Source organism: Trachurus trachurus (assembly GCF_905171665.1).
Source record: "Trachurus trachurus genome assembly, chromosome: 18".
NCBI lineage: Eukaryota > Metazoa > Chordata > Actinopteri > Carangiformes > Carangidae > Trachurus > Trachurus trachurus.
In genome coordinates, this window is record NC_139909.1 from 13164391 (window position 1) to 13183990 (window position 19600).

General features: G+C 40.2%; 1 protein-coding gene across 2 annotated transcripts; it reads right to left on the bottom strand.

Moving 5' to 3' along the window:
- Positions 1 to 101: 101 nt before the first annotated feature.
- On the bottom strand, positions 102 to 19390 carry cyld3 (cylindromatosis (turban tumor syndrome) 3). 2 transcript variants are annotated; one of them, XM_083993191.1, is made up of 17 exons: positions 19312 to 19390; positions 18790 to 19037; positions 17533 to 17650; positions 16837 to 16994; positions 13789 to 14340; positions 12960 to 13065; positions 11583 to 12079; positions 10566 to 10731; positions 9019 to 9160; positions 6782 to 6898; positions 6550 to 6641; positions 6377 to 6440; positions 4969 to 5191; positions 3986 to 4094; positions 3757 to 3875; positions 2640 to 2847; positions 102 to 1638 (listed from the first exon to the last, which is right to left on the bottom strand). In XM_083993191.1, exons 2-17 carry the CDS (start codon positions 18958 to 18960, stop codon positions 1454 to 1456), a joined length of 3027 nt encoding a protein of 1008 aa, XP_083849317.1. In that variant the 5' UTR covers positions 18961 to 19037; positions 19312 to 19390; the 3' UTR covers positions 102 to 1453. The 2 variants fall into 2 exon arrangements, with proteins under 2 accessions (XP_083849317.1, XP_083849318.1); XM_083993192.1 differs by having other exon boundaries at positions 18790 to 18960; positions 19312 to 19319.
- Between the last annotated feature and the right edge of the window lie 210 nt (positions 19391 to 19600).

The following is a 19600-nucleotide window of genomic DNA, read 5'->3' on the forward strand; positions in this document are numbered from 1 at the left end:
TTAAATCTGATAGTAACGACCTGAAAACACACAGAGACACAAACAAACTGGGTGAGCAGGACGTCTTTTATTATCTGGAATATTTTCCTTCTCGTTTGCAGCTATTTTTTACATCAAGCAAAACCCCAGAAACAGGTCAAGGACATTTAAACATCTTGGTCCAACCTTTACAGTCAGTTTAAGGCAACACAGTTTATTTCTATATACAGACACTGACCTAAATGAAGCAGTGCAAATTGAATAGTTAAAGTGTTCGTGTGTTACAGGTTGTAGGCACAGTGGTTTTTATACAAGGCTGTGAGTCTAACGAAGGCACAGTGTGAGTCACCATAAAGATCAATACCTGAAGGCGACTGTTTGTTCGCTGGGCACATTAGTAGAGGACGTGTTGGACGAGTGTCACACTTTTATTGTGTCTGAAAAGATAATACGTCATTCTGAGGCTCGGTTTATATTATAGTTTTGATCCACCTCAATTAGGCATCTACAAAAAAAACAAAAAACGTCTTCAATGCATCTTTGAGTGTGATCACATTTTGCATCCAGTTCATGTTTGATTCCATCTGAATCTGTATTTTGCATTTCATTTCAAACATACTGTAAATAAAACACATTTTGTGACCAACACAAAACATTAATTGTGCTATAATTTACCGCTACCTGTCGGCCAACATATTCCAACATATCTACAGTATCAGCCAATAACAACACAGCTCCAGTCTGTGAGTTACGACTCTGTTTCCTGTCCAGAAAATCAGAAATATTCATCTATTTTCTCAGTTTTTTTTGCAGAAAGCAACAAAAAAATGTGTAATTTCTCATATGATAATTTTTCTTTTATTATTATTATTTATATATTTCTCATTTGTATGATTTTCTTTTGGTATGACATTATATTTCATTCATTAACCTGAGGTGGAGGCGTCTAATGAGCCTCTTCCAGCACTGAAAATCATCAAATTGTACCTTTTAACTGTGCAAAATAAATCAAATCAAATCAAAGTATATCTATATAATCAAAATATAAAGAAATTATAATGTTATGTTGCTGAATTATACCTGTTATTTCCAGCCATGATCTGAATTTGGTTTTGGAATTAGAGTCGTATGTATTTATTTCACAGTAAACTGGATGGACGCTTGGCTTTGCGACTTAAGCGGTGCAGACTGGAGCTGTGATCACACACACAAGATATATTTTCCCCACTAAGTGCAAACAGGGCTAAAGGAGGTTGAATACATTCAGTGTCCACTGGCTTTATGAGCATTTCCGGTTCTACTGAACAAAGGAAAAAAAACAACAATTCAGACGGTTTGTTAATCTCAGGAATTAAAAAAAGAAAAGTGAATATTTAATGTGTGCAACGTTTCTGTTTCTTCTGACAGTTGTGTAAGACTACGACCCTGAGGACGGCGTGTGTGTGTGTGTGTGTGTCTGTGTGTGTCCACGTTGTCACTTGTACAGGCTGAGCTCGGGGCTGTGGTACAGACACATGTAGGCGTCGCAGAGCAGCCGGCGCGTGGCCTCCTGCAGCGAGCCGGCGTCCACTCGGCTCAGCTCCTCCTCCGACAGGCCGAGGTAGCGCCCAACCTCCGGACACGGCTTCACCCGGGGGACGTTGAAGCCGTTCTCGCCGCCTGGGGGGAGGGTGTGAGAGAGAGAGAGAGAGAGAGAGAGAGCACACGGTGAAACACTAGCAATAATAGGAATAACGGCAGAACTTTTCTCAATAACGATTCATCAAAAAAGTTACTGTTTGCCCCCGTTACAACATTATGTAATAAATGTAATAAAATGTTGACCTCATCATGTAATAACGCTGCATTTTGTAATAAACTTTGCCACATTTTGTAATAAATTGTTACATAATAAATTGTAAATTGTTATAAATTGTTACATATTGCGTAGGTTATTACAAAATGCATGCGTGGCACTTTTTTTAACGAAGAAAATGTAATAATTTGGTGCAATATGTAACACCTTATTACAAATGCAGCAAAGTTGAATACATATTGCGTTCAGGTATTTTATTACAAAATGTGGCAGCTTATTACATAATGAGGTGAAAAATTATTACTTTACACAATGCAGCGTTATTACATAATGTGGCGCTACATCCAGATAAACGGGGAGTTAGGGAGGGAAGTCCAACTAATTAAACATATTTGAGTATTTTATTAAAAAGTAACGCAATAGTTACTTTCCCTAGTAATTAATTATTACTTCTATATCATGTAGTAACTAACTCTTATTTCATTTCATTTATTCATTCACATATCTTAGAAAAAAACACTTTTGGGGGAAATTAACTAGTAAGTATAACTGGTTACTTTTTTTAAGTAATGTGCTCAACACTGAACACAAACTTTTTATGTTTTTTTTTTTTTATTGCCAGGTGCACATTGGATAAAATACATGTTGCTAACAACGCGGTCACAGTTTTACAAGTTTTTTTTTTTAATAGACAAAGATAAAGTAAAAAGTAAAAGAAATATGAAATAAAGAAAGAAAGAAAGAAAGAAAGAAAGAAAGAAAGAAAGAAAAAAAGGAAAACACGGCAGCAACATCGAACATAAAATAGACTTCTATAATAACAACTGTGTCATGTTTTTTTAATCCGGTCATTTCGGCGTCTCACCTTCCCGGTCGGCCATGCTGTCGAAGAACAGCCAGTCGGTGGCGAGCGGCCCGTTCCTGACGAAGCTCACGTAGTGGCTGGTCTCGATGCACGTGACGGCGAAGAGCGACATGCGCTGGCGGGTGCAGTGCAGGGGGCCGGTCCAGGGGCCGTCGGGGACTCGAACCTTCACCGGGCCGTGGGACGACCTCTTCCTGTGACTGTGAACCTGGAGGTCGACAGGAGGCAGAGAAGATGGAGAAACTGTTATTCCATTCCATCATTTCATTAAATCTGATGAATTTAACCTGTAAACGTAACAGTTCAGTCTGAGATGTGGAAATATGAGATTAATCAAAAGTTTACAGTTTTACACAAAAGTTCAAAAAAACATTTAAAGCACTCTGCAGGATCAGTGAATAAAATGATTAAAATGCCTTTATTTTACATGGCAATTAATTAAAAACCATGGCCAACGTGTTGCGACCACCATCACTGATCTTCATTAGGGCTTCCTAACACAATTATGAGATAAATCATCTTGTTTGAAAACGTATTAACTCGTTTCCAACTTTTCTATTGAAGGTAAATTGTGTCTTTTATTCCTCGTTTAGTCAGAAAATCTTAAATTAGATAGAGCACTACTCTTCTTTTCACTAAAAATATACAACATTTTTACTCCAGGTCTCAATGTGTTCCATCACCAGGAAATAAAAGAACACTGATTTTCACAGCTTAAACTTATGAAACACATTAAACATACATTTATATCCTGGAACCATTTCTATGTGTTTTAACCTGTTTGTTTGAAGATGAACGACCGGTCTGATTTCAAGTCAACTTAAAAACCTGTGTTTTCAACTGATTTTAAACCTTTGATCACTGATCAGAGCCAATATACTTCTAGACTGAACCAGATTTCTTTTCAAATTAAATTATCTTGTTGCATGGACGGATAATTTCACTTGCATTAAGTCATTTTCTCCTAAAATTCTGTGTTTTTTCTCGTATTTTTTTTTTATGCAGTGAGACAGGTGAAGACTTTAGGAAACAACCGATCAGTTGTTGTGTAAGTGTGTGATCTCACTTGTGTAACTAAAACGACCCTGAGGCGTCGGTGAGGTGACGTGGCGAGTACCTGTGTGTTGCAGGTGGCGCAGTACTGTTTGAGACGCCCGGGCGTGATGTCTGGATCCTCGTAACACTGCAGACACTCCCACTCGGCCACGGCCTGGCAGATGCTGCACTGCCTCAGAGCTGCACATGCACACACACACAGACACACACACAGACACACACACACGATTAATACTTCAACACCAAATCAATCAACTGAAAATAGAATTGACCCTCCTGTGTTTCCTTACTGTCGTCCAGCAGGTCCGTGATGTCCAGGCTGAGCGAGGGCAAGATGGCGTCAAACATCTTGAAGTCCTTCCCGAAGCGCGGCATGAGCAGCAGGAGGCAGGACGGAGCCTGAGGGGGCGAAAGATGATCAATACCCGATCAATACCCGATCAATACCCCACCTGATCAGCTAACCTAATTTCCCTTGGTAAAAAAATTTAAATAATTTGTGATATTTAAGTAAATAGATGTGCATAATATAAAAAAAGCATGCAATTTATCTTGTTTTCATTATTCTGAATGTGTTTGCCATTATGCAACCAAATCATTTCCAGGAGATTGTAGCCAAGTACAATAGCACATACAAAATAGTGAACCCAAATAACTTCAGATAAGACCAAACCAAGATAAGATAAATAAAATAAATATATTTCCATACTAGGGACGTCACGATTATACATTTTCTTGGTACGATCATTGTCAGAGAAATAATCACGGTACTACGATTATCACGATTATTATGCACTAATTAATTTCACAACACTATGAATGCGTAAAATGAATCAAATATAGTCAAAATATAATTACATTACTCATTGTTTACACAAAATATTTCAAGAGTCTATTAATATATGACCAATTCTTAATCCCCAGGGGCAGTGTTTGAAATATTCAGGTCATCAATTGTCATCTACTGTATATCAAATGTTTGCGTTTATTTTAATCGTTTTTTGTTTTGCTTTGCTTTTTTTTTATTAAAAATGACACGCTAACATTAAAATTCCTACCAATTCAACGTTACGTTAATCGTGACATCCCTATTCCATACAATAGTTTCCATTTTCCATACTTTTCCAGACCTGGAAATGTATAAAATCAAATTCCATACTTTCCATACTTGCGTAGGAACCCTGGTGTTTGTGTGTTTGTGTGTGTGTGTGTTTGTGTTTGTGTGTTTGTGTTTGTGTTTGTGTTTGTGTGTGTGTGTGTGTGTGTGTGTTACCTCGACGAACTTGAGGCCGGCGTGGAGGAAGGACGACTCCAGCAGCGCCTGGACGCTGGCCACTCGCATCCGATTGGACGGCGGGGAGGAGAGGGGGATGGGGGACGGGACCGGAGACAGGGGCGAGGGCGAGCCGGGGGTGGGGGCGGGGGAGGGGGAGGGGGGCAGGGTCGGAGGGAAGAGCTGGTAGAGGTGGCACTGCTGAGGCTGCTGGGTCATCGACCTGCAGAAGAGAGGAAGAAGAAGAAGAGACGTGAGAGGAGAAGAAGAGGAAGTGATGATGTAATAAATAAAAAAAATAAAGAAAATCTAATTATTTTATTCCTTCTACAATAAGACTTTAATTAATGGTTTAACTCCAGGTGTTTATTTATTGACTGTTATATGTCTATTGTTTGATTTTTACTGTTTTTTGTTTTTTGTTTTTTACTGATCTTTATCAACTGTGTCGTCCATGTTTTAATCTATGACCGCTGACCAGTGTTGATGTTGATGTTGAACTCTGACTGTGTTGATTGTATTTGTCCTCTTTTATTTTGTCCATGTGACTGTGAACCTGAATAAATAAAGTTGTCTGAGCTGAACTTGAGAGTGTTTTTACAAAGTTCATCTAAACTAAAGCTGCAGGTCGATGTTTTTGTTTTGTTTCATTAGTAGTTTTGGAGATTTGAGAGGGGAAAAACTTAAAGTTAAACTCTCCTGTTCTGTTAATCCTCTTGAATTTTTTTTATTTTAAACCAGATCAAATCATAACTAATAATGAGAAGAAACAAAAAAAAAAGATAATCAAATTCTATTATTTCCCTCTGCCATCAGATTTTAATTGAACAAACCGGTCTTTATTTATTCATTATATTTCTAGGGTTTTGTACTAAACTTTATGACCTGGATCGTCCATGTTTTAATCTGTGACCACTCACATGTTGACGTCTGAATGTTGAATAAATAAAGTTGTCGGAGCTGAACTTATTTACTTATACAGGGAACAAAAGTTCATTCTTGATTCATTTAAAAAAGCAGCAGGCGGTTTTCTAACCTTTTGTTTTGTTTCATTAATAGTTTTTGAGACTTGAGGAGGTAAAACTTAAAGTTGACTTTCCTGTTCTGTTAATCCTCTTGCACCCCTCCTGGCAGTTTGGTTTGGTCCAAAATTAAAACGAGACACTGACGGATCTGATTCTGATTCTCACGCCTGTTAATTCACTCGTTAATAAACATCTAACACAGAGTTTTTAGTCTGTGTGAAAACTTTAAGATCATAAAAACAACCGGAGAAACATTTGCAGGACTGGACCTGCCTGCAGGTGAGTTACGGACATGACATTGTGTGTTATGTCACTGCTGCAGCCTCGACAGCTTGTAAACAAACACGAGACTAAACAACGAAGAAAAAAATGTGTGACATAACCTGATCTTGAGGAGCGGCTCGACTCGGAGGAGCTGGAAAAGCTTGTTGAGGAACTCCTCGGGATCTGACGGACAGAACGAGAGCAGCCCGTCAGCATTCCTCAGCTTCAACACACACACACACACACAGGAATCCTAACACTTTGAAACACACACAGACACACACACACACACCTTTCTCCTGGTTGGTGAAGCCGGTGTCGCTGTTGGCGGCCTCCAGCTGTCGTCTCAGAGCCATGGTCTTACTGGCGCACACGTAGCCAAACCTGAGGAACAGAAACAGTTCAACGAGGCCGTCGACCAAAAACACAACAAAGTCAAAGTCAAAACGATCCGCTACAGAAGAAATAAAGAAGGATCAATCAATTAAAGAATAATCAATATAACAGCCGGGAGGTGAAATGACCTTCTGAGCGGGTTGACGATCTCGCAGCGCAGCAGGTCCTGAGCCAGGCCGGGCTCCGAGTCCGCGTCGGACGGCCAGAACAAAACCCAGTCTGCTGAGCTGCAGCAGGAGAACAGGCTGCAGGGAGAGAGAGACGGGGGGTTGACAGATTATACAACACACACACACAGTCCTAGAGTTCATTCATAGTAAGTCTGTAAAACAACATGTAGAGAGAGAGAAATGTAGAAGAATAAACAGAGGGTATTTAATTCTCCGACATTAAACATAGACCAGCAACAGAGTTCATTTCATTGTCATTCTAGTACATGGAAATTACGAGAAACACAAGGCAGAAACAGTTAGAAGTTACAATGATAAATAAATATCTAAAAGAGATTTATTATGAAAAAACTGACACCTAAAAATCATTATATTGTACATATGCCTTTTTTTAAAGTGCACTTAAGAATTTAAAAGCCTGATCGCTGCAGGGTAGAAGCTGTGTTTGAACCCTTTTCTGCTGAAATCCTGGTCCATGTCTTTGTTTCCTGAGCTGCTGCAGCTGGAGTCGTAACTAAATCCTGGAAATGTGATCGTGTTACATCAAGTTCAGCTTCTTCTCACTGCTTGTATATATAAAGTATATTTAAAGTTCCTAACAGACTCGCTCCTTCTCTCCTGTCTGATCTGATTAAACCTGATTCTCCATCTTTGTGCTTCTCAATCACAGTATTTAAAACTCGTCTATTCATCTTCCTCTTCCTCTTCAGCCTCCTTTAATTCAGGCTTCAACTTTTATTGAATGTTTTTCTCTCTTCTACCTGTTCTCATCCCACCTCTGGCCTCAGTCTTAATAAAACACGTTGACTTGTTACTGATTGGTTGAGATTAGGGCTGTCACGATTATAGATTTTCTTGGTACGATTATTGTCAGAGAAATAATCACGGTATTACGATTATCCTGATTATTATGCATCAATAAATAAAAGACTTTGAATGTGTAAAATCAAATATGGTCAAAATATAATTACATTACTAATCTCTTAATATGGGACCAGTTATACAACACACACACACAGAGTCAATGACTATGTTTACATGCAGTCAATAACCCTTTCATAACCAGAATATTAGCAACAACCCGGTTGCACACAGCCAATAGACACCAATAACCCTTTTAAAAAAACTGAATATGCTCATATTCTGGTTTACTCCTTTCTAACCCAAATATGTGGTCATATAAACGTCTATCGGGATATCCCCATCTAAAGGAACATTAGTTTGTGTTCTGTGCATGTTGTTTAAATTGCAAGGAATATTGGTATTTTGAGTACAGGAAGTACTTGTTGTAAACATGGCGAAACGCAAGTTTACTCAACCTGTTACTGATTGTTTGAGATTATTGTAAACTTCCTGTAAATCATTTCATCATCTAAATCTTCAGTTTCTTTCTGCCTTTGAGTCCTGATCCGGTCTAATTCCTGCTGCCAACATGTACAGTACTTTAATTATTATTATTAGTGTTAGATTGTATCAGTACTTATTGTACCCTACTCCCTCTCTCTCTCTCTTCCTCTCCGACCGGTTGAGGCAGATGGATGTTTTTCCTGCCACTGTTGCCATGTGCTTCCTCTCGGTAGGAAATGTTTGGTCAGTTTGAAACACTTTAATAAACAGAAGGTCCACAGCTGCTCTGTTTGTAAAGTGCTGATGTTATATTATATTATTGGCTGCTGTTGCCATATATTCCCACTCTTTTCTTGAAATCGTTTTCCAGGACTTCTCCAGGACATTTTCAGCTGCTACAATCTGATAAACATTTTTTACGCGGTACACTTATTCATCCCCTGTTCCATTCACTGCTTTACAGAAGTGTTCTTTTCGTCAATGGTACCTTATTTGGTACATTTAATACGTTTGTTTCTATGTTTATTCCCCTCTCTCATTCTCTCTCCCAGAAATCTGAGATGTGCAGTCTATGGCTCTAATTTATGAAATAATCTCTTAAATGCTTAGAAATGATGACAAATTTATCATAGAACAGCACAAATCCATGTTTTTTTTGTTTGTTTGTTTGTTTGTTTGGAAATGAAATCCTTAGCAGGGTCTGAAAAAGTCAAACAGAGCTCTAGTAGCTGATTTAATGATGTCATGAGCTGATGACAACAACTCAAGCTTTTCCGGGACATTTGACATTTCTTCTCATTTTCCATGTGTTTTCCAGATTTTCCAGGACGCGTGGTAACCCTGGTTACCTGAAGAGCGTGGCGTCCAGGTAGCAGGAGTTGAGGTGACCCTGGATGCCTCTCTTCCAGCCCTGGTACAGCTCTCGGGCCTCGTCTCCGTCCACAGGAGGAGTGTGGTCCACCACGCGCTCGCTGCCCCACTCTGCAAAGGCTGGAGAGGACGAGGGGGAAACGTTAAAAGGCTGACTACATAATCCTGGATTTCCTGGTTTTAGTTCATGTTTATGTTCATTAACCTGTTCTTCCCAAACGTATTTACATGGAGACAATAAAAGAAAACACACTCACACTGGACAATATCGACACAGACATGAAACAATACAATACATACACTAACAACATTACAACCATTTTAAACGATACCAGGACTGACAAAACAATAACTATGATTAAAAGACAGCTCAGAATAAGTTTTTATAACATAATGATACCCAGATAGGTAACCCTTTAATTTACAGGCCATTAATTACATGATAATGTCAAGAAATAGCCTAGAAATAACGGTCAATTTCATAGTAATGTCATGTTTTTCATAAAGGCAAAAGATTACACATGGTTCTCACGCTTTGAATTCTTTTTTCTCCACCAGGTCTTTGCAATTGACCGTTATTTCTGGACTATTTCTACGCAATCAGTCGTTATTTTTTGGCTATATTTCTCGACATTACTAAGATATTGACCGTTATTCTATTTCTAGACATTATGACGCAATTAATTGTTATTTCTTGACATTATGTAAATGAAAGGGTAACAGCGAACTTTAAATAATAGCTTTTTTAAAAGCATATATACTATTTGGTGGTTTAATAGAGTTTGGTGCTGACTTGCTCTGTACATGACTGTGTTCCTAGTTGATGTAGTTTAATGTCTGGGTGAAGTAAAACAACCGTCAGCTGTGTGTCTTGTTAAATAATTGTGTGTTTTATTACTAAAAGACAGGAAATGTATGCACTCTTTGTGGTTATGACAGTTATTAAGAAAATCATCACAACAAATTGGTGTTAAAGCAGAAGTAAGTGGTCCGGTCGTTTTGGCTAATGCTGCGTTCCAGGCAGGCTTTTGAAATCGTAAATTACAGCTTCAAGTCACAACTTACGACTTTGTAGCGTTCCAGGCAACCCACTCGTGTTTTTCCGACCTGTTTTACCGGTGAAAGTCACTATAACGGCCACTCGTAACTTCCGACCGGTGAACTCGTACCAGATCGAACTGGTACCACTTCACGGTCGGAAAAATACGAGTTTCCTTGAACGCACCATAACAGTCCTCGTCGCTACGTCACCACATTCACGGCGTTCCTTGGCTGCACACACAGCCCTGCATGCCGTTCTCTCTCCTCATTGGATAAAAACTGTAGGATACGATAAATGTTTTCTCCTCGGCTCAGAGCAGAGCAGAGGGACTGAGAGACCCGTGTTTCAGTCCAAACACTCTATGTAAGTGATTGCTGTCGGAAGATATAACTATTTAAGACTTATATTAACACAAATATATCACTCACTTCTGCTTTAAGATAAAATAATAAATAAACCAAGCTTCATCCATTCATACTGTACCTATGGAGTTGCATCGCTCCACTTGATTGACAGGCGTCTCTGGTGCCGGGAACCTCGAGTCCCGTCTGCAGTTGCGAAGCTTGACAAACAGCCCCTTGTTGGGCGGACAGCGGAAGTGACGCTCTCCGAGGTAACTGCCGTCTGTTCCCGCAGACAGCTCCTGATCCTGACACACACACACAAACACACAATTTGTGTGTTTTATAAGTCTGGGACAAACTGGTCCCAAGAGTCGGGACTGAGCCGGGGAAAAAGGAGTTTACATTTTTTGCCCCCTCAAGCTGGAACGACCTGCAGAAGGGTTTAAAACTGACTGTATTCATTCGCCTGGAGGAATTCAGATCAGTTTTAAAGGATCGAGAAAGGAGATCCATCGGCTCCTGTGTTTGTAAATGTTTATATTGTTTGTATAAATCTATGTAGAGTTGTTTGTGCGCTGCTCTCTGAGCCAGGTCGCTCTTGTAAAAAGAGGTTTTTAAACCTCACTGAGTTTCACCTGGTTATATAAAGGATAAATAAAAAAAATAATAATGAAAATAAATTTAAAAAACTGCCATACAATACCAGTTGGAACTAAATTAAATTATATTTGTGTGTTTTGCCTGTATTTTTCTGCCTTATTAAGTTACATTAATGAAAAACAAACCACAAAAAACTTCTCAAAGATCAACTCAAAGGACTCGCTGCCATGTCCTGGTTCCTAATTGTAACTGTCCTTGATTTTTATGGTGCAAATAAATAAAACTAAACTATTGCTATGGTTTCCCCAAGGCTGATGGAGCGAGCCTGTAACTATACAACTGATAATAACAATAATAATAATGAACTTGATTTGTGTAGCACATTTCATCCAGTTATTGTCGCTCAAAGTGCTTCACAATAAAAGAAGGAACATTAAAAGAACATTAAAACATTTAAAGAGAAACATGATAAGAAAAGAGATAAAGGAACAATAAAAGAAATAAAATATGATCTTTCCCTACATCACTACAGAGCATAAAACCTCTCTGTCCTCACCAGTTCGATTCCCGCCACCAGCTCAGAGATGCCGGCGATGTGTCCGATCCAGCAGATGACTCCGTACAGCGGCGGGTCGTTGACCTCCACCATGGAGCCCACCTCCAGCTCGCCCTCCGGCCCCCCCGCCTCCGCTCCGTTCTCCCCCGCCCCCCGGAGCGGATCCGGAGACATCAGCGGGGAGAGGGGACCGCCGTGGACCCCGTTGGTGTGGTGATGCTGCTGCTGCGTCTCCGTGGGAACGGGCGACGTCGGACTGAGAGGCTTCGGAGGCGGGAGGGGAGGAGTGGGGAGGGGCTTCTGGAGGGGCTTGGGCGGCGGCAACGGAGGGGGTTTGAGCTGCGGCGGCCTACCGGGGGGCATCAGGGCCACTTTGGGGCCAGAGGGCGACGGCGGCGGTGTGGGGCCCGGTGGCGGTTTAGAGACGGGCGGCGGCGACGGCTTCAGGATGGACTTGGGCGACTGGTGAAGAGGATTGTGACGATGGGACTTCGGCTCTGACGACACAGACGTAAAACATTTAAAAAGTCAGTTTCCTGCTTTGTTTACGAAGGCAAGGCAACTTTATTTATACGGCGCATTTCAACTCAATGTTTTGCTTTACATAAAAACAAAACATTTAGAGTTGGAAAAAAACACAAAACATACAACTTAAAATTTTTTAAATAAAACCCCAAATAGTAAAAATTGGAAACATAAAACATAATTAAAAGCAAGAAAAAAGAATAAAAGAAAGTATAGGGAAAAGAGATAGAGGGAATATATATAATAAAATAAAAACTAGATTAAAATAGAGCATAAAATATGAGTTTGCAGCATGAAATGTTGACATGTATTAAGACCATTGGTGCAAATCCAGGATTAAGATTTTAGTTGTTTTTTTAAATAGCTGAGCCATAAACACATGAAAAGAGAAATGTTTTCAACCTGGATTTAAAAATGCTTACAGTACATGTACAACAGCTTCGATCTCTGGTGTATTTGTTTTCACATTTACCATTTAAGACGGCTGTGACATACTAATTACTTCAGTTTCCTTTCTGATGTTTTATATCCTGCATGTTCCAGCAAAACCATGAAGATCAAAATGTATCTGTTGATTTTAGAGCCAAAAGTTTTATAACTGTGTATAAGTGTGTTTCCTTTAAGAGCAATACATTCAGTGTTGCGTTGCTGCTCTGCTTATGGCTCTTCCTGCTAATTTTAAAGAGCTTTTTTATGTATTTTCTTTACGTAATATAATGTGTTGGATGATGTATGAATGTTTGTAACCAATGCCAGTGCCAAAGATAATTTCCCATTTTATTTAAGTTCAGTGGACAATAAAGCAGTCTGAGTCTGAGTCAAACTGAACTCTGACTTTGGCTCGCCTGGTACCTGCAGAAACCTTGGTGATGGGCAGCAGGAGTCCGTACATGTTGGAGGGGATGTGGCAGAGCTTCTCCTCGTGGTAAACACCGTTCCAGTTTCCAACAGGAGCGTCCTGTCAGTCAAACACAACACGACACGATCATTAACACGTTAGAGCCCAACAGGTGACGTTAAAGATGCCAAACTGAGCTGACACATAAAACATGAAGACGTCGGACATTTAATGTGAATTCGGCCAAATGGAGGAAAAAAATATTCAAAAATTAAGGAAATGTCTTTCGAGGGTACATTTCCAGAGTGGAATTTTAATTTAAACTTTTTTACCTTATTTTATTTTAAATATATATATATTCTTCTCTCTCTCTCAATTTATGTGATATAATTGTTACTATTTTCTATTTTAAAATGTCTAGTTATCTATTTATATGGTTTTCTTACACAATTCTTTCAGGATTATGTGCAGCTGTAAAAGGGAAAACATGTAAATGAAAGGAAATGTACATGTCATGTTGCTGTTGAGGAATAATACATAAAAATTAAGTCAAAAAAAAAAAAAAAAAGGAAATACATTGTGACAGCCTCAAAAAACATGAATGAATCCAGCTTGTTATTATGATTATTATATCTACTATGTCTTGCTTCGTCTTTGAGAATAAATGCCAGTGCTTATTGTATATTATTTCATGAGCCTGAACTTCTGCAAAAACCCAAGAATAACTTTTTTAAGGAAGTTTTTCTGTTCCATGATCTTTCCCTCAGAGCTCTGCTGCTGTATCTTGACCTTTACGAAACCAGAACTTATTATTATTATTCCCGTTCCCGTCGTCGTACTGACCAGCAGAACACCGACGTACATCCCCGACGAGGGCCGGCCCGGCAGCAGGCCGCAGAACCGAACTTCGCCGCTGTAGACCGTGTCGTCCGTGGGGAAACACACCCGCTGGCCCACGTGGAGCGGCGGTGGCGACGCCGGGCCTCGAACCTGGACCTGGTTCTGCGCGGCGGCGGCGACGGGCGGCGCGGCGGACTCGGCGGTCCGAGAGAGGATCCCGTATCCCAGCTGCAGCTGCTGCGGCGGCGGCGGGCTGCTGGGACGGAGCTGAGGGAAACTGATGTGACGACTGAGCTGCTGGTGGTGATGATGATGTTGTTGTTGAGTGTTGTTTGGACGGATGTTGTTGCCAGGGTGACCGTTGCTAGAGTGGATGTTGCTGATGCGGTGGTGGTGGTTGTGGTGGTCTCGCTCCTGGGCGTCGGAGCCGTTTCTGGACCACTGTCGGACCCGGATGTCGCTGACGGGGACGAAGAGGGCGCAGGCGTCCGGGCAGCTGAAGAGACGCTGGCTTTTGTAGCTGCCGTTCCCGCTTCCTCGACCCGCGGCCGAACCCTGGAGCAGCAGCAGAGACGGAGATAGAGAGAGAGAGAGAGAGGAAGGGGTTAAATTTCATTTCATTTCATTTCATTTTTTGGTTTATTCTATTATTTTATAAATTAGTTAGAAGGGGGTTCTCAACTAGTCTCACTCTGGGACCCACATTTTCCCATGGTCATTAAGTCGCGACCCACTTTTATAGAATTCAAACCAAGATTTATTTTTTTAAAGCCTTTAAAAACTAATTTAGCTCTTTATTTATTGAGCAAAGTGCATTTCAGAGCACATGAATGAAACTGAGGAGGACCATGACAACTGCATGTACGGAAGTGAATAAAAAACAAACTGCACAAAATGGAGACCAACAAAACGATATATTTGACCTCTGATGCATCTCTGCATTCAGAGCATGTTCACAAAAGTGAATAAATATCAAATTGCACAAAATAAATACCCACAAAACAAAACATGATTCACTGCATTCAGGCCACATTAATAAGAAACTGATATCTTTGCATTCAGAGCAAATAATAAGAAACTGAGGAGGACCGTGTGTTCACGTGACGCGTGCCTTTCAATGTAAGTTATTTTTCAAAATAAAAGACATGTCCAACATCAGATGTGCATTAAATATTATTTACTTTTTTGACCAGCTGTCCGCGACCCATCCAGAACGGGTCCGCGACCCACATTTGGGTCCCAACCCACCAGTTGAGAACCACTGGTTTATTCCATTCATGGTATACTGTACATTCTTCACAAGGTTGCACAAAATTACACAATGAACACATTGTCACCATGAATGAAAAGGAGCAGGATGAAGAAAACGTATAGTACCTGCCCCTCTCTGTTGTTATAATTACATTGGCTTACATCAACACCAATATTATACCCTATTTCAAAATATTAAAGATGATGAAACATAGTTGTGACAAGAAAGCAAACAAAACACCACTCGTCTATCTATCTTTTTCTCTTTCTCCTTCTTCTTTTTTATAGATGCTTATCTTTTCTTTTTTAAACATTTTCTTAAACTGAGACATACTTGTACAATTTTTCAATTCCTTGCTTTGTGAATGCCATAATTTTACACCTGCAAACAGAAATACACATTTGTTTTAAGCTTAGCCTTGCAAATGTCTGTTTAAAATCAAGCTTCAGTCTGTTGTCCCCTTCCTCCAGACAGACAGACAGAGTTACAGGTGTTTCTTTTCAGCATGATGTAATTGTGTATTTTTTTTTTTGCAAACATGGAAACAGCTGGACGTAGAAAGGAGTGAACAATGTTCATGACAATTCCCACGGTAGAAAGAAAATATGAACCGTGGAGAACCTAGAACCATCAATCAAACTAAATCTGGTGCTTTTGCTTAATGGGAAACTGTGCAGGATTTTTAGCTCAACTCTGCTACATTTTTACATTAATCAAACAGCTTGGGCGTCAGTTTGAATAAAACAAAAGACACTGGCGTGCTCGTCTGAAAATACATCGGGTGCCGACCCAAAAATCACAAAATGGAAAAAATCGAAGTGTCAGCACTCAAAAATCATTATAAATTCAGTCTTTTATTGACGCACAGCAGTGTCAGAACGGATGCGTTTCAGCTCTTGGATTTCTTCAGCGTTGAAGAAAGCCAAGGGCTGAAACACATCCGTTCCGTTTTGACACTGCTGTGCGTCAATAAAAGATAGATAGATAGATAAATAAATGACTTGCAACTTGTTACAGGGAGAATGGAGGCTCTCTGCCTTCCACCTACCGTCTCGGCTGAAAACACCCATAATCTCTTGTTAATAAGATAAGACTACAGAAATATACAGGTTGTAACATTGTATATGACGACATATAACATTATCCACCGCTCCATGGTTTGATTTCTTGCACATTGCCGGGAGGAGGGTTAGCAAAACAGAGGAAAAGCGACCAGACTTGCATAGTTCCCCTTTAAAAAGTGACAAACGTTTTTAGTTTTTATCAAAACCTGTGATCTAGTGGCGGCTGAAAGTAGCTGTCAACACACATTTTAAGTTGTCATGCTGAACATGCTGTTAGCTTTTGACACAGAACAACATTAGCGTTCATTTGTTCATATTTTTGGTCTAAAACTTGAGCTAAAATGAGAGTAACGGCTTATTATTATTATTATGAGTAAATGTAGTTGGAGGAGACCAAAGTTGGAGCTAAAAGGAGTAAACACTTGTATTTACAAAGAGACGGGGGTTGGTGGAGGCCAAACCATGAGCGAAAACAAGAGTGAAAACAAGTATTCACTCTCTATTTAACTCTGTTTTGGTCTCCACCTGCTATTGAAGCGACAAAAGCTGCCAAATTTCCCACTTTGTTCACCAGATTGTCACTGACAGTAAAGTTGTGGAGGTGGGGAAACCAGAACAGTCGGCTGAACGTGACACATTCAATAACATCAACAACTTCTCTGTGGTTTTGTAAAATCCCTCCAAACTCATTGTCTAATTTTTTGTTTTGTTTTTTTAACATAAATCCTTACAGACCTTGAGTTGCACCCCAAAATACACAGTGTTGCTCCCTCTGGTCACCGGCCCGATGTATTTGAGCTCTGCCTCTGCCAGCTCGCCCTGGTGGCCCATATTGACCCACAGCGGGGTGTCGATGGGCAGCGTCGCCAACTGCTGCAGCTTCCTGGGGTTGGCTGAAAAAACACCAAACAATAAAACAATGAAATCCATCACTGCAGAGGGAGGAAACAAAGACGGGGATTTACATTTGATTAAACCTCTCTGGGAACTTTTTTTTTTTGTGTGTGTGTGCATAAATAGGCTTTTAATAAAAACTGATTTTACTGAAGTCGCATGCTTCACTGTTCTTTAAATAGGGCGTTAGTTCAGAGCATTAAAAAGCAGTGAGAGCAAAAATTTTCCATCCAGCTTTACTTCTCATTTTCCACTATAAAGTCCTATATTTGAACTCTGAACCTTCCAGTATCATAAAGTTCACATGTTCCCTATTTTTAAAGAGAAAATGTGAAGCAACTCTTAGTTGGAAAGCAAGATTCTGCTTAGTTTTTAGTTTTAAGTGAGTAAAGCTAATGTTAGACCATCTCTAGAATGACTACGTTTCTCTGCCTGTCTAATATTATTCCTTATTTGTTCATTAAAGCTGGTGCTAGCAAACACCTCCCACTTGTGCTCATATGAGTAACGCCACTTCTACAAATATTAGTGTATTACCATGAAGCTTTAGGCGGGCGTCCAGATCAGATACAGGCTCCAACAGGCCGCTGAGGTCACTCGGGACTTCTAACAGAAACTTCCTTTCTAGCTTGACCATAGCACCATTGTCTAACACCTGCGGGAAAACAAGAGAAAGGCAAAAAAAAATAAGTAGGACAGAAAGAAACCGGAGAACACTGGTTAAAAGAATGAATTTTAAATGTGTGTGTGTGTGTGTGTGTTTTGAAAAAGGTGAGTGTGTGGTGGAAGCTCTCGTCCACACAGTGCAATAACAGGAGGCAGCTCTTTGGATGGGTGAGCTGCAGGAATGGACCACCCAGCTCGTATACAAATGTAATTAAAGGTTAAGTCCAAAAGAGAGCAGGATTTAAATGTTGGGGTTTGTTTTACAGCGCCGCCAACACATTATCAAACTATTATCTGCTCATTCTGACTCAGCCGATGATGACGAGTCTTTCACAAAACCCACTGGTAACTGGGTTGAATGATGATGAGTAGATGTACTTAAGCTTTAATGATACAAAGGCACTTGTATTGTGTTTACATGGTGGGGTTAAGGTTTTACTAATGCACATTTCTTTCTTTTGTAGTTGTAAATTAGTCTTTTAAAAGAGGATTTTACTATAATATTATTATCCTGCGAGGAATTGTATAAGATACTCCTCTGGCCGAAGGACACATTGGCTTAAAACTGTCTTAAATGGGCTGGCCTCATATTGAGGTTTCCTTTTTATTCTCATGTTTTTGATTGTGAATTACTTTTATCCTGTAGTTATGCTATGGACCTCTCTTTCGGATGTGTCTTCTTTAATAAAGTCTATCTGGATCACAGTGGCCCGTAACTTAAAATTTTAGGAGTGCAAACAGAAAATTTAGGGGCAACACTGTAAATCAACTTGCAAAGCAAATATTCACATTTCCTTTTCATTCATTGTCCACACACACACATTGGCCTGCCACCTGTAATGATACCAGATCCTTTGAGTCACCCCTTCACCAGTATTAAAAACAAAACAAACAAAAAACAGCTAATTTTGCTGGTTGCACATGTGCAAATAGATGAAAACTTTCCCTGCATTCCCTCAAATTTTAATGCTGTTGTTATAATGTTGCCTAATATGACGTTACAAATACATTTACTAGTATTCATATGATTTACAATCACTTTACAGGACAGTTTTCACAGTGTAGTGGTGGAAAAGTGATAACATTGTGATGATGTAAATGTTAAAAAATATAAATACGTGTCAGCACCTTGACCCAGAGGCAGTCGGCTCTGCTCTTGGGTGAGTCCTGCTCCAGGCAGATGAACCCCCGGTGCAGCCGGATGGTTCCTTCCAGCTGGTCCTGCACCTTCACGTCGGTCGAGATCAAGAACATTTTCGGGGGGCGGCGCTTCCGACTCTGCTCGTGTGCCCCTGACATCTTTATAAAAGTGTCTTTTAATGACTGACTGGTTCGCTTCACGTACGCCAACGACGTTAAATCACCATTTTTCTTTTCTGCGAATAAAATTAGAATGTTACAGTGACGTGACGTACGAACAAAGTTACGTCAGGAGGACCGACGCGCGTGTCCGTTCACCTCAAGTGATGGCAACGGCAGGTAAGTTAAGCAACGTTCGAATTCTAAACTTTAACGTTCCAACTGAAATTCGTCATTCGAAAACCCGTTACAAAAGTAGTCGCTACATTTCCGCCACTGAGTTTTAAAACAAAAAAACACGCAATTAACGTTAAGAATCAACGTAGGCGTTAAAAAAAAAAAAAAACTTACCAACTTCATCGACCGTCAATATTTCCCGTCACATTTAAAGGAGCTCCGCTTCAGCAACAACAAATCGCACCGTGAAACAGGAAGCAGTTTGAGTGGCACCACCGGAAGCCAATAGGAGGAGAGAAAAGTTCAGCGGGGGAGTTGTCGCAGCCAATCAGAGCGCTTGTGGGCGTCACCGGGACTCAGGGAAATTCCACAGTTCTTCACAGGCCCCACACGCACGTAGGAAGTTGTTACACACAGACACACACAAACACACAAATTAGCGGTTCTATTTTTTATTATTATT

Bases quoted from the DNA above. Each gene is read 5' to 3' on its own strand.
- cyld3 (XM_083993191.1), bottom strand. From the start codon at position 18,960: ATGTCAGGGGCACACGAGCAGAGTCGGAAGCGCCGCCCCCCGAAAATG. The intron at 17,651-18,789 runs GTGCTGACACGT...GTTTTCCCGCAG, and splicing joins CCGACTGCCTCTGGGTCAAG to GTGTTAGACAATGGTGCTAT. The intron at 10,732-11,582 runs GTGAGGACAGAG...TGTGTGTGTCAG, and splicing joins TGGTGGCGGGAATCGAACTG to GATCAGGAGCTGTCTGCGGG.